This window comes from Gossypium raimondii, chromosome 9 (genome assembly GCF_025698545.1).
Source record: "Gossypium raimondii isolate GPD5lz chromosome 9, ASM2569854v1, whole genome shotgun sequence".
NCBI lineage: Eukaryota > Viridiplantae > Streptophyta > Magnoliopsida > Malvales > Malvaceae > Gossypium > Gossypium raimondii.
The window spans coordinates 42985479-43000945 of record NC_068573.1 but is presented as its reverse complement, the minus strand read 5'-3'; the positions used below and the strand labels follow the sequence as shown (position 1 = coordinate 43000945).

The 15467-nt window shown below is 33.9% G+C and overlaps 2 protein-coding genes across 2 annotated transcripts; both read right to left on the bottom strand.

Annotated features, from left to right (window-relative positions):
• Positions 1-3151: 3151 nt before the first annotated feature.
• On the bottom strand, positions 3152-5778 carry LOC105799966 (pyruvate decarboxylase 2). Its single transcript, XM_012630793.2, has 6 exons — positions 5147-5778; positions 4886-5049; positions 4147-4797; positions 3937-4054; positions 3615-3803; positions 3152-3509 (listed from the first exon to the last, which is right to left on the bottom strand). The coding sequence occupies exons 1-6, from the start codon at positions 5669-5671 to the stop codon at positions 3339-3341; spliced, it is 1818 nt and encodes a 605-aa protein (XP_012486247.1). The 5' UTR covers positions 5672-5778; the 3' UTR covers positions 3152-3338.
• Positions 5779-9563: 3785 nt separating this feature from the next.
• On the bottom strand, positions 9564-13323 carry LOC105799963 (dnaJ protein ERDJ3A). The gene is made up of 7 exons (XM_012630791.2): positions 13089-13323; positions 12705-12760; positions 12271-12344; positions 11484-12040; positions 11057-11398; positions 10500-10853; positions 9564-10188 (listed from the first exon to the last, which is right to left on the bottom strand). The coding sequence occupies exons 1-7, from the start codon at positions 13173-13175 to the stop codon at positions 9901-9903; spliced, it is 1758 nt and encodes a 585-aa protein (XP_012486245.1). The 5' UTR covers positions 13176-13323; the 3' UTR covers positions 9564-9900.
• Positions 13324-15467: the final 2144 nt, after the last annotated feature.

Here is a 15467-nt window from a genome sequence, read left to right as displayed (position 1 = left end):
TCACATTTATTAATTAAAATATTGTTAAACATTAATTTAAAATAATAAATAATTTAATATAACATATCAATTATATTAATAAACTCAAATAACCAAACATTAAATAAACCCAAATGACTTATAAAAAATATGCTCATACCTTAAATACGAAAAACCGATATAAGATACTTCAAAACATTAATCAAACAAATTAATTATACCTTTAATACAAACTTAAACTTAATAAAACACAAAAACAAAAATAACGTTTCCTTAAATACGAAAATCTAATATAAGATACCAAAAAACATCAATAAAATAAATTAATCATACCTTTAATATAATCTCTTTTTTTTAACAATGTCATTATAAATTTTTTGAACAAATTAATTTTTTATTAAAATCTATAATGAGATTGATGGAGGCGCCAAATTAATTTAATTATACTTCAAATTTTTTTTGAATAATCTCATTATAGATTTTAATAAAATAATAATTTTTTATCTTTTACTTGAGAATACCCGTGAAAATACAGTAAAAAAGTTTATTTAATAAAAATAATTTTTTAATTATCTTTTTTTTTTTAATAATCTCAATATCTTTTTATCTTATATGGGTGCCGCATTGGAAAGTATTTGAGAAAACTTATATGTAGGGGTGAGTATTCGATCGAGTCAAGTAAAAAAATTTCCAGTTAGTCGAGTTAACGAATCCTATTTTAGCAACCAAACTCAATTTGAATTTTTTCGAATCGAATCGAATCTAGTCAAAAAATTTCAAGTGAAGTTGAGTCGAGTTAACGAATCCTATTATTTATACACAATGTTGCGTTTACATGGATCGATTATTTAACTAGTAGACAAAATACAAGATTATTTAACTACATAAACAATACAATTGTTTTGTCTTTTAACTTAATGGGTCAACATTTATCAAAATAATGTATTTTGCCTTTTAACTTTTAAAAAAGTAAACATTTATCAAAATGACGTAGTTTTGCCTTTTATTATTCGGATAACTCGAATTGTGTCATTCATATTCAAGTTAAACAGAAAAACTTAATTTTTTATTCGAGTTGATCCGAATAACTTGATCAACTCAAATAATTCGAACTATTTAACTCAAAATTAATTTTTTTATCAAGTTTTTTGAAATCGAATTGAATTTTGCTCATTCCTACTTATATAGGCGGTGGCACGAAAATAGTTATTTTTTTAAGTGAATCAATTATGAGACAATTATTGAAGACATTTTATTGAGTAGTGGCCCATTGGGAAGTGACATCCAATTTTAGAGTAGATTTTAGATTATTTTTCTAAATAGTCCAATATTTGAGTCATTTTAATAATTTTTTATTTGAGAAAAATTGTTTATTAATCATCTCTATTACAACATTTCTTATTAATTAAAAGTAAACCCATCTTTTAATCGATAAAGAAATAAGTTTCATAAAATAATTAAAAGAACATGTTCTTCATAATCTTTTTCTAATTTTCTACCAATTATTTTATGTCATTGAGGAGAGTTTTGCTTTAATTTTGACGTTGAAGATTTTAAAAAAAAATATAAACTACTTTTTACATATTAGAAAAGAAAAGTATTTGAACTAGTTACCCATTTTCATAATATGAAACCTAACTGGATTTGAAAGGGTTAATAACGTTACACTAATCGCCTTTTAATCGCTTGAGAACCTTGAAGCCCAACGCCATACACCGGCGATAAAGCAAGATTTGAACACCTCCACAACAAGATAACTTGCTTGGGAGGCCTGTTGACAAATACGAATGGCATCGCCGAAAGAATCGTCGGCACTGCTCCACCGCCGTTGCCGCCAAGAAAGAAGGGGATCTTGATTTTGTGTCCTTTGAGAAGGAACAAACCATATTCTGTAATCCCCCCTCCATTTTTTCTTAGCCTATAATACTGATGTTGAATTGCACAAAGCCCTAGATCCTTCAAGTACCCTTTTTCTGTGTTTTGTGAGTTATAGATTTGATCATCGGAAGTTATGGGTTTAACTTCTTTGTGAGTTCATTTCGATGAAGAAAGGTAAAAATAAAATAAAATCTTCATGATGAGTAACCCAAAATCTGTCGTGGATAAAATTTTCCTTAGGACTAATGATAAATAAGAGTTTTCGACACAAAAGGGCAAGAAGCAGTGGACACGTGTCCAAGTCAATAGAGAAAGTAAAGTGCATTCTTGACAGAATCTGACTTTTGCACAGAAAATAAATTTTTTTAAATTTGCAACAGTAGCCATGTTAGTTATGCTGTAACTGTCAAGTCTACGGATATTTTTCTGCTGGGAATTTGTTCTTTTGCATGACAACGACATCTGTATATGAATAAGATGCAATAATCGAGTGTTTCGGAGCACATACTATTTTCATACAACCCATAGCTTTTCTAATCTTTCCCTATCATCCATGTATCTTTTTGAGGGGGAAATTTTTTATCTGCTTCTAAACAAGAAGAGCCTCTTTACACCTTTACATCTTCGGATTAGCTTTAAAGAAAATCTTCCCCTTGCGTATTCGATCAAGTCAAATCAAGTTAAATTTTTTTAAGTTAATCGAGTTGACGAATCCTATTTCAGCAATCAAATTCAGTTTGAATTTTTTTCGAATAGGATTGAATCGAGTCATAAAAGTTCAAGTCAAATTGAGTCGAGCTAACGAATCCTATTATTTATACTCAATGTTACGTTTACATGAACCATTATTTAATTAGTAAATAAAGTACAAAATTATTTAACTACGTAAACAATATAATGGTTTTGCCTTTTAATTTAATGAGTAAACGTTTATCAAAACAACATAGTTTTACCTTTTAACTTAATAATTTTAACTTTTAATTTTAAAAAATAGACATTTATCAAAACGACATAATTTTGCTTTTTCTTATTCGGATTTTCTAATAACTCAAATTGTGTAAATCATATTCGAATTAAACTAAAAAACTTAATTTTTTATTTGAGTTAATCCAAATAACTTGATTAACTCAAATAATTCAAACTTGAAAAATTTATCAAATTTTTAAATTGAATCGAATTTTACTCAACCCTTCCTCCTATAACAAATTTTAGTAGGCACACCTCGCATACTTGTACCTATTTCCTTTCCGCCTTAATCATGTCAAATGGTACCTTCCACAAAAGACAAAAGAGATAAAAAAAAAACCAGAACATAGCATTCATTACTGGAAACGACGTTGAAAGTGATGTACACAAATATGAGCAAGCACTCCGCAAATTTTGGAAAAATATTGAAAAACTCAGCTTTCATACCATAAATTTTCATCAACTTAAATAGGTCAAAGCATAAAGCATCATGTGCTGAAGGCAGCGCCAAGAATTTACTGAGGATTTGGGGGTCGGCTATTCGCAGCAGAAACCCTGGAGCCCCACTCCAACAGCTCTTTGCTAGTATCATCCTTGTGAACGATCACTTCAATGAAGCATAAGCAGTCCTTCTTCGCTCCTGTTGCCGTCTCAATTGCTTCAATGAGCTCTTTCTCACAAAATACCTAAAACAATATCAATTTTTTTAGTATTATATCAAGCTATTTTATCAATGTCAGGAACTTCATTTGATTCATTCGAGCAATGTACGGGGTTTGAATTTGACTCACCTTGGTTGTCCAGCACTTGCCTTCACCATTATGAATTGCATCAACCAAGGCAGTATAGTTCCAATTCTTGATCACATTGTATGGTCCATCATGAATCTCTACTTCAATGGTGTACCCACCATTATTTATGAGGAAAATTATGGTCTTTTGCCCACATCGCAGCATTGTGGACACGTCTTGTGCAGTCACCTATTGAACCAATCACCACCAACATTATAAAGATGTACCCAAAACAAGAACATTCTACACATGTGAATCAATTTATTAGTGCATGTGTTTTTCCACGAAAAAAAATATTATTACTGGCCAAAAATGAAAGTACCTGAAAACTACCATCACCAATGCAAGCGATGACACGTTTCTCCGGAACAGCCTGTGCATATCCAAGAGTGGCACCAACTGACCACCCAATTGATCCATACTGCATTTGGAATTCATACCTGCGCAAAAGTTTTTGAGTTCAATGTCAAATTAAAAAACCCATCTTTGGATTTTAATTCATAACATAAAAAGCTCCTTCCCTAATACTCACCCACATCCTGCGGGCAACTTCAGCTTCTGGCAGTTAAACCAAGAATCCCCAGTTTCAGCAATCACGGCTGAGTCACTAGAAAGCATCTTCTGTATATGTTGGAACAAAACATTGACCCTCAAAGGGTCTTTAGGTGCTGCCTTCAAAGGTTGTCCCTCAGGAACAAAAATCCTATGGTAATTCTCATAAGCAGTATTATTGTGCTTAAGCCTCTTGGCAAGCTCTCTAAGGAAGTCTTTCATCAAAACACACCCAAATGCAGGCCCATTACCAATGACCACCCGATCAGGCTGCACAATAATCGCCTTCTCTTTCTTAAGAAGCAAAGAGTACCCAACAGAGCTATAATCATTGTAAATAGGTCCAGCGAATAAGTAAGCATCAGCAGATTCAACGATCTCAGCACAAAATGCAGTACTAACAGCTCCCCAGTACGTCCCAATGAAATGAGGATGATGCTCAGGGACAAGCCCTTTACCCGATGGCATTACCGCCACGGCGTAGCCACCAGCATCAACCAACTCAACAAAAGCCTCGCATGCCTTGGCAACACGTAGCTTTGGTCCACCGACTAAAACGGGTTTCACGGCCTTGTTCAAGAACTCTGCAGCTGCCTCCACCGCTGCCTCTAATCCCATCTTATTACTTAATCTACACCCATTAAGAAAAAAAAAGTACTTGACGTGAAAATTAATCACAGAACAATCTTAAACTTGTAAAGAGAAGGAAAAAAACATACTTTGGAGAGAGTGCAAACGGAACGGGCTCGCGGGCAAAAGTAGGATGAGGAATTGCGGCCAAGTTACAGCCGATGCTGATATAAACAGGCTTGCTTTCTTTCAAAGCAGTTGAAATAGCTGTGTCGATCATGTCATGAGCATCCTCCAAGTTATTAACCACAGCCTAGAGAAAACCAAAGACACCATATTTAGCATCTTCCTGATTAAACAAAAAACTACAGCAATAGTATTTAATAACAGGGGAAAGGAGAGAATATAACCTGATAGCAAGTAACAGTCTGGAAACATCTGAGCTCTTGACTAAAATCAGGCAAGCCAACAGTGTGGTGAAGAATCCGGTTAGTTCCATAGTCATTGGAGTTGGGTCCACCCACAATGCAGATAAGAGGGAGACTCTCACTGTAAGCACCGGCGATGGCATTCAAAACGCTGAGCCCACCAACGGTGAATGTGACAACGCAAGCACCAACGCCACGTGATCGAGCATAACCATCAGCCGCGTACCCAGCGTTGAGTTCGTTACAGCAGCCGATGAGGTTAAGCCCAGGCTCGGCAATCAAATGGTCAAGCAAAGTCAAGTTGAAATCCCCGGGAACAGAGAAAACATCGTTCACTCCGATCTGAACAAGCCGCCTAGCCAGGTGGCGGCCCAGTGTGGCTTCAGAGAAGTTGACAACGGCGGGGTAAACGGAACCTTGAATGGTGGAAACGGTGCCGTTTACCGGAGAGCAAACGTCGTTGGAAGCAGGCTTGCAGTTGTCAAGTGATCCAATCTTGGTATCCATTTCAAAGAAAAAGAAATAGGAAATCGGGCGAAGAAAAATGCAGAGAAAATCAGAGAAGGAGAGGAAAACCTTTTGTTTTGGCGAAATAGTTTGAATGTGAATGTGAGGTGAAGTGGAAAATAATGGTATTTAAAAGGGAAAATGATACAGGGGGCGGTTTTTTCTCTGAGAGTGGACCGGGTGGATTTGGTTTCTAGTTCCTATGGATGATTTTTCCCCTCGTACAAGTAGCTGGGGGATCTTTAATGGGCAGATTGCCTACGTAGGATTATGTGGCGCTACAAGGTACGGACACATTCGTTCTTTCTAAATTAGGTTAACTACTGTGCAGATCCTTATATTATAAGGACAATATCAAATTAGTCCTCCTTAAATGATTTAAATTTAGTCCCTATATCATTAAATAAAATAAAATAACTTTAAATTGTAACGAGTTAACATTTGTTGTATAAAACATATCCTGACAATTATTTTTCGATTACAATTCAATTTCAAAATAAAATATTTCATTTACAAAACTTTAAAAACTTTAAAACATTAACTCCATCAAACCGTGAATAATTTTTTTTTGACAAAGGCAAACAAAAGGAATTAAACTAAGTTAGTTTGGCCACAATTGCCTTCTAATCTATCTGGAGTTAAGACTTCTATTATTTCCCTAGGTGAGCTCTTAAACACCTATAAATTTCCCTCTTATTAAAAGACATTTTTGTTATGCAGTCAGCAACTTGATTCTTTTTTTTAAGAACATGCCTTAAAAGCCAATGACTTTCATGTTGCAGAACTTGTTGAATCCGCTTGGTCAGAACTAAGTTCGAGTCTTCCAATAAATTGTCTTGGATAGCTTTAACCACTTGCAAATTATCAGATTGAATCACTACCTTTTTATAGCCTTGTTTTTGAAGGAGCATCAGACCATCCAAAATGCCCCATAATTCGGCATCAAATACCGAACACTGCCCCAAATGTCGGTCATATCCGAAAATCCAATCACCATTCCTATCACACACCACTCCCCCAGCAGCTCCAATTCCTAAGTCCAATTTAACAATACCATCACTATTTAAAAGAGCCCAATTACTTGTCAATACCTGACTGGAGCTATCCTCATGTTTGCTAATCTAAGTGTTCTTATGAATTGAAATGTACTACTTTGCCCAGTTATAGGAGACTTTGACGATCTCAAAAGGATTTCAAGGTATACTTTGAAAGGTGAAGAGTTTTATGTTCTCCCAAATGCACCAAGCAAACAAGCAAAAAAGACAAGGTGAAGGAATCCCTCCTATAATAGTCCTCGTAAATTAGAGATAAATCACTCATGTAAATGATATTTTTTTTAAAATAAGATGTATTTTTAATGATATTAAAACTAAATTAATTCATTTAACAGTAAAATAAATTAATTTCATGCAGTTTCATCCTTACCTTTATTTTTGGGTTAATGATTTTTTAAAATAAAATTATGCTCTCCTTACATTTAATTTCAGCTGTTAACGGCTAATAGATTAGTGGGTTTTATACACGTACCATGCTAGTAAAACTACTATGAGGCGAGCTGGTAGAGTGCGGCTCCTTAAATTAATAAATATAAAATTATATTTTAATCTTTTAAAAACATAAAAATTTAAAAATTATAAAGATATAGATTATTAAAATGATGAAATTACATTTTTAATATTGTAAAATTACAATTTAATTTCAGTTCCCTTAAAAGAAATTTTGATTTCACCCCTATTTTGTAGTTTTTATTTTAGATTGTATTTTACTTTTTTTACTAAAAAATAGATAAATTAATCTATATACATTAGATTAAAGAGCAAACTGAATTTTATGTTAAAATTCTATCCATTTTAATGTTAAAACTAATATTTGTATGTCAAAATGAGATAATAGTAACACTCGCTTGTAACTATTTAGTTATTCATCAACCACACAAGTTTTAACAAGAAATTGAATGAAAATTAGAAAAATTACTTTTGATCCAACATACAATTTTATAATTTATGAACTTAATTGGATGAAAAACAACAATAGAAACTTAATTGATTTTTAAAAACTAAATTTAAGGTTCTAAATATAAACTAAGCTTTATCAAGGTCATTTTCTCCATAAAATTTACTTATAAAACTATAACTCAGGAATTTTGTAAATAAGTGTTGAATGGTTAAACTATAGATTAGATATTAATACTTTGAAATTAAAATATAAACGTAACTCATATTTTAATCATAAGAATCAATCTTGTAAAGTTGGGTCTTCACACACTCATGAAACAAATACTAATAGTAAAATTTGGTTATATAATGTTAAAATATGAATGGGATGCACCGCTAAAGAAAAGTGGGTCAAGTGGTCAACCAAAGCGTCATGAGTTGGGCTGTAAGTAACCATGGTTTTTGAACGCTGCACCTGTTAGTTCACTTTCCTTGATTTTTCTCCATAGTTGCCGCGTGCTTTGTGCTTACTGGGACTTCTGAATTGAAAAACAAAACCAGAAGCAAAGCCAAGGTTTTGGAAACCATAGGAATTGCTGGGAATCCTATTTCGAGAACCTTTTTGCTTCAAGTGGAGGACGGAATCATGACTTATTTTCAAGGTCAAAGGGACTTAATTTCATTAATTTATTCCAAATATTGACGAGATTACATCAATAATGGGTTAATTTCACCAACCCAAAAGAAGCACTAATTCTATTTATAACAAGTTGAAAATATATCACCACACGTTGGTTATGAAATTAACCTAACCCGATGGTATTATTTTGGGAATGAGTTACGCCCAAGTCACCAAGTCATCCATCCTTAGAAATCTAGTATATTTTACCTGTCAGGTTTTGGATGATTGATGAAGCCATAAGTTATTACTGTATACAATAATAAGACACCTTTGGCATAGGTTAAGTTTACTCGAGTATAAATTTTTTTATAACTTGATAACCATAGAATCATTATTTAAATTGACCACCTGAACGATGATTACGGGAATAAGCAAGAAGGACAATTCATTTAGTTTAAGATGATTCAGAGTCCACAGAAAAACGGTAGCATGGAGCACGTGGAGGCAATACGCGCCCACTTCCTACAGACGAAAGCTGTCGCAGAGAGAAGCAACCAGCACATGAGTTGATTGAACAAGCTGCTAATGCCATTGCCAATGGGAACGTTCTTGAACGGGAAACCCAGATTGATTCCAATGGGTCGTTTCCTTTTTCCTATTATTATTAGAAAATTACAACCACGTATTCTAGAACCAAAACTCAAATTGGTAAGTAAGTCCAAGTATATGAATAGTTAATACCCATAATAAATTTCGACATTAATAATTAGCCATTGGTGGATGAAACATGAAGCAAGCAACTAGAAGAAAGCTGTAAAGAGGTTTCTGAAACAATGGGTGAGGGGTTAACCAACCCTTGATGGCATTACCTGTAAAGTATCTTGCTTTAGCAGCTGTATATATAGAAGTGTCCTGTTACAGTTTCACGAGGCAATTAGAGGAAAGTGACCCATCCGGGAAGCATTGTTGGGAAACAAGAAACTCTGTAGTCTATACTACAACATAAAAACAGTTCTACAGTAATAACATCATGTCAATATCAATACTGACCAGAAACCAACTTAGTGGTGTTTGAATACGTATTCTCGTGTCATAGTTCAAACGGCGACTACCATCCCTTGTTTTCTTTCTCTGTCATGTCGTGTAATAACATCATAATTCCATCATCTCTTTGAACGTTTAGGATTCATATTAAGATGCGAATCTTCCACGTCTATATAGTGTTAAACTCATCTTTTAACTTAGAACTAATGACGTCGACAACTGAGGATCCAACCAAAAAAAAAAAGATGATTGACAAAATAACAAAAGCATCAACCACACTTGCACTGGCTGATAAAGCAAGAGACCAAAAGAATTTATGATTAAAGACCTTGAAATCGTGATTCTCTTTTTCTATATTGTCAAAAAAGATAATTTATTCTACAACTATGTCAGATGGAGCCGGGGATTTTCCGGCCCTGATACCAACAATGCTTTTGTAAACACCTTTTTCATGATGCAGATATTCATCAACACTCATAAAGCGTGTATGATGAAAGAACACAGCTCGAAGGTGGCATTTCGGGGCGAAGGTGTTTGTATTGTGTAGATGTCTCAGGAACTCGCTTGATGTGAAAGCTTTACAATCTGTACATCGTGTTCTGAAACCAGAACTATGTTCGTACACTGGTTCACTTAAGAACTGGCTTCTGCCTTGTCCTGGTAAATTGTACGTCTCCATTAAGAACAGAGCTTATGAATTTCTCTACCTCTTCAATGGTCATGTCACCTGTAAATGCAACATACTTTCCCTTCCGAGGTTTGTACGCCACCAGGATGTTATCTATCGATTTGAATCCAGACTTTTCAAATGCACCTAGAAATGATTGTTGCTTGGTAGCATCTAAAAGGGCATAGGATAAAGCATCCCTAGAACCAGATGCTACATTCTGTCTCCTTGATAGAGATTTCTTAGAAACCTGAAAGTACATAATAACATGCAACAGAGTCTTAGGCATTTCAGCAAGCAATCTCCAGTGCAAACATTTAATACGGTGATATTAGTGGTATCTACATTATTCACCACCAACTAGCATGTTCATATTACTATCTAAAAAGAGAAAAAGAAAACCAATATCAAATTCCACTCAGTATTCTATACTTGAACAGGAGAATGTTAGTAGAAACTAAATTGTAAGGCCACAACATTCTTCTTGCACCTTTTGAGTTACTTCTCACCAATTGAAAGGGTAAAAGAAATCTGTTCTTTAGAAAGAGGAATTTTTCTCACCTTAGATAGAAGGGACTCCAGCTTATCCCTAGATTTGGGTGATCGGAATCCACCGATAATGCAGACAGGAGTTTTATCCCCACAAAGACCATCAAAGTTCGAGGCTGTCAACAAAGGCAACTGTCCCTCTGTGGAAGCTGTCTGTTCTTCACTAGTCCAAGATGAAGCTACCTTTCTATTCTTCTTCTCAAAACTATCAAGCAACACACTGAGATCTTTGATTGCAGATTTCAAATCCTTTACCGAAATACTGGATTTCAGGATGTGCTTCTCTCCATTGGACAGCCACCCAACTATAGCTGGAAGTGCATCAACACCTAACTTCTTCACAGCTGGATCAGAAACATCATGAACCTACATAAATAACGAAAAAAGCCTGTACTGAGCAAGACATCAAGTAAACACTTCACTAAAATTTCTGAAGTTTGGGCTACTCGTTATCATTTCCATGCATAAAATTGAATAGATATGTTTCTAATTCAAATAAGATTTAGAAGCACCAAATTTCGCTGAGTTACAAGAAAAAATTTCAAAGTATTAAGATCTTGGAATCATACCTCTGCATCATAGAAAGTGAATCTTTTGTGATACAAGCCACTGAGAACACGCCAGATTACAGGTGTATCCTTTTTGGTAGAAAGAAGCATCACCCTTGGGTATCTTTCTACATTACTAGAAGACAAGTCAAAATGATTTAGGCTAATCCTTTTTGAAAACCTAGGTAAATGATCTTGACAAAATGTTTTGACATTCTTAGCCGTCAAATCACCATTGTATTCTTCAAGAGAACCCTTCTCACTTCCTTTGTATGAGTAAACAAACAACCTTGGAGACCTCCCTGGACGAACAGCCAGATCCTTACATAAAGACAACTCAGTTTCACAATTTATGCTCCCAACCTAACAAGGGACAAAAAGAAAAGTCAGCTAATGGAATCACTACTTAGCAAATTCGAATTACAGAAATTTACAAGCGCAACGGTACCTTTATAGCTTCTGATAATAAACTGGCCACCTCCGCCATGATAGATTCATAATATTGTTTCCCCTGCAATGATGGTGTATAAGATAATAAAAGCCAAGTCATCCCTTGGTCAGTTATTTCTTTCCTGAAGGCCTCCGAATTTATTGCTCTGATGCTCCTAGATGAACTCCTAGATTGTGACTGAGACCTGCTCGAACTGCGGAAACTGCTGAAATCGCCAAACTGACCCTGATGTTTCATACCACCCCCAAAGAACCCTGAGAAAATATCGTCAATATCAAAACCAAAGGAACTTGGTCCACCATGGCTACCAGATGAGCGTGATCCACCAGGGCCACCAAACGAAAATGAGAAACTCTGGGAACCTCCCTGCCCACCCATGTGCTGCCATCCACCTGGTCCTGATGTAAACCCACTTTGTCCAGGTCCACCGCCAGTGAAGAAAGTATATCCACCATGATCCCCGGGGTGTCCAGCATCAAATCCTGGGGCACCTTTGGCATCACCATACATATCATAATTTTTTCTCTTCTGCTCATCTGATAAAATGTCATATGCTGATCATACAAAAAAGATGAATCAGATTTCTTGATATAACGGACAAAAAGCAGTACAATAATTCAAAGGTTCAATAACCAAATCCGTCCTTTTATTGATAAATTTAATAACTTCACATCTGTGCAATAAGACTCAGAGACCATGTAGATCAAGGCCGTAATACTACTTCCTAATTCAGAGAAAGGACAGGGGAAACACAGGAGGATAATAAGTAAGAAGTTTATAATACCGTTGTTGATCTCAGAAAACTTCTCTTGTGCACCTTTACTTTTGTTCTTGTCAGGGTGATATTGAAGAGAAAGCCTGGTAAAGTACAAATCATGCAAAATGATTAGGAAAAAAAAATACAAACAAATGCATGTTTGTAGCCATTATATGATTGAATATGCATAAGCAAGCATGTTTAAAAGTATCAACACAAATCCTGGCATCAAATGACAAGAAATCTATATTGAGAAACGAAAAAACGAAAAAGGAAGAATACAACAGAAGGTAATGCTACAAATTAAACATTTTTATTCAATAGAAGCAATGGTAATCACTGAAATAATGTACATTAATCATCAAGACATAGTGAAAGAATAAAGGACCAATTTATAACCTAGAAGACGAAGGAATGTACTAAATTTTCATAATAGATAACAAAATAAAAGTAAAACGTACTTGTGGAAAGCTTTCTGAATCTCTCTTTGACTCGCTTTTTTGTCCACGCCAAGAACCTGCGGATCAAGTAGATTCATTAGAAACATTTTTCACTTTCTTTTAATCAAAAGAGCTGAAGCTCACCTTTCATGACCTCAATGCTTCCACTATTCTTTAATATAAAATAAGTTATTGGAATTTCAAGAATGCATATATTAGGTTTCACGGTATCCATATATAGCACTCGAAAAAAATTATCAAGGAACAAACTGGAAAAGCAAAAAAAGACGATTCTGTCGATTCATAAATCATAATCGCCAGAAAATCTAAGCAAAAATTATAGTAAGAAGTGAATGCAAACAAATAGAGCAGAAATTAGAGGGGCTGAAAGCTCCTTTTCCTTACCTTGTAAGGATCAATGGTTTTGGCTTCACCGTATAAAACTAACAGCGTTGAAAAAAGCGCAAAAGAAAGTGGCGATCGAATTTTCATCTTCGCAAAAACGTGAAGCGCCGGCGGAGGGATTTTTTTTTTTTTTAGATGCAAGATTTTTGAATCGGAATGTTGGTTATATGATATGAATCAACAAAGGAGGAGGAGTCGTCGAGTTGCAAAGGAGAAAAATGACGGTTGCATGATAAATAGTTTCGGGAGGATTGAAACGCAAAAACTTCCAGATGTTTCGGGGGGGGGGGGGGGGTCCCGATCCTTGAAGCCGCTGGTTACACGTGGCGGATGCATGTGCTCCCACGCTCTCTGACCAATGAAATATTAGAACGCCTTGGACCGCATAGGTGGAACGGACATGTATGCAACTTCTATATCCGTTCCATTAAATTATGCCATAAAATAAATTTCTTTAAAAATTCAATTTTTATTTCACAATTATATGTTACTTACTTACTTATATTCATTTTAACAATTTATATTATTTTTTATAACGAACAATTATATTTTTAAATTTTAAATAGTTTTAAACTTATTTCACAAAATTATTCAATTGAGTATTAGCGGATTAACATCGACATTGTTGTTATTGTAAGGGACATAAGTTTAAGTGTTCTTAAGTAAGTTTTATCCATCTCTCTTTAAAAGTTTAGGAGGAATTATGAGTAGTTTTAGGTATTATTTAATAAATCGTTGTACAAATTTCTATTATATTTTAATCAATTTTAAGTTTAATATTAATATAAACATAATATTTATATTTAAAAACATAATACGATTAATTGAATATTAGTTTAGTTGGCATTGTTGCTCTAGAAACATACAAGAAAATGTAAGTTTGAGCACACTTCATATGTTTTATCTTTCAATTTAAGAGTTTAGAAATGTTATGGGTCATGAAAGGAATTGTACAAAAAGACGTAATTTATCTATTTTATGATATTTTAGTTTAATAAAAGTTAAAATATGCTTCAAATCTTTTGCTCTTTGTACATTTGAAATTTAGATCCTTTGCATTCATTTTTCTGAAATTTTATCCTCCACTTTTAAATTTCAAAATTTAGGTCAAGTTGTTAACATCATTAAAATTCTTCTATTAAATCCATTATGTGACATTTTGAAATAATAAAAAAATTCAAGTAGTAGTTATGTAACAGAAAAATGACACAATGATGAACTTGAGTTGGACAAAAAAAAATCGAATGATATTGAAATTACCTCGATCTGCACTTGTTGCAAGTTATTGTTTTATTAGTTGTCCGAACTGGAGTTGGGAGTTGGGGCAGTAAGATAGGAGAAGGCTTTTTTTCCAATGAGAGTAAGGCAAGAAGAAATATCAACACATGATATTTGTTAATACAATTTGGATTCACCAATTTTAACTTTACAGAGTCTTGCTCAAAAAATAATTTTATTCAACAATTTGCCTAAAAACAAGTATCGGCTTAAGTTTAATCTACCTTTAGATGATGGGTAATTACAGCCTCAAATTCGAACCCAAATGAAAAAGAAACAAAAAATTTAATAAAAATTAGTGAACTAAATTCTCTGATTTTTCTTATTATAAGTATAATATTCTTATTTGAGAAAACATATTTTCGTTTATTACATCTTTTAAATTATACTAATTTTTTTATATTACTAACATTCTACATGAATATACGTATTTATTTTTATTATTTATTAAAATATTTGTATCCCATATAATATATATAAGTAATTATTATTTTATTAAAAAGCAAGTAGATATGAAAGTGAATATTATCTTTTATATATATATACATAAGTTGTTTAGGAAGACTATTCACGTACATACAAACATGGTATAAAAGTGAATATTATTTTATTTATATAAAAGCCTAGCACCGGTAAATATGAAGTAATGACCCGAGTAGATAAGTTGATTTCACATACCAATTTTTTTTCAGTTCTATACACGAGCTATAACCTGAGCAAGGATGGCATGAATCAAACAAAATTGTGAGGGCCTAAGAAGAACAACACTGAGTAAAATTATGGGAGATGCACTCACATTAATACTTGAAAATTAGCAAAACAACCAAATATATATTTTAAAGGGTTGGATGTTGACCAGCTCGTCACTCAGCTAGCTCCCTACCTCGTTAGCTCACCACTCTACTTGCTCACCTCTCGCTAACTCTCGAGATCTCAGTAAGGATAACTCTAGGGATACATGTCAAATCTAGAAGGGTAACTTGTCATTGTCTAGTTATCTCCTAGCATATTCCATCATGGAACTGTGCCTTATAAATATAAAGATGACTTTCACAGGAGATCAGAGGAAAAAACTCTCGACATTTATTAATTTAAAATAAA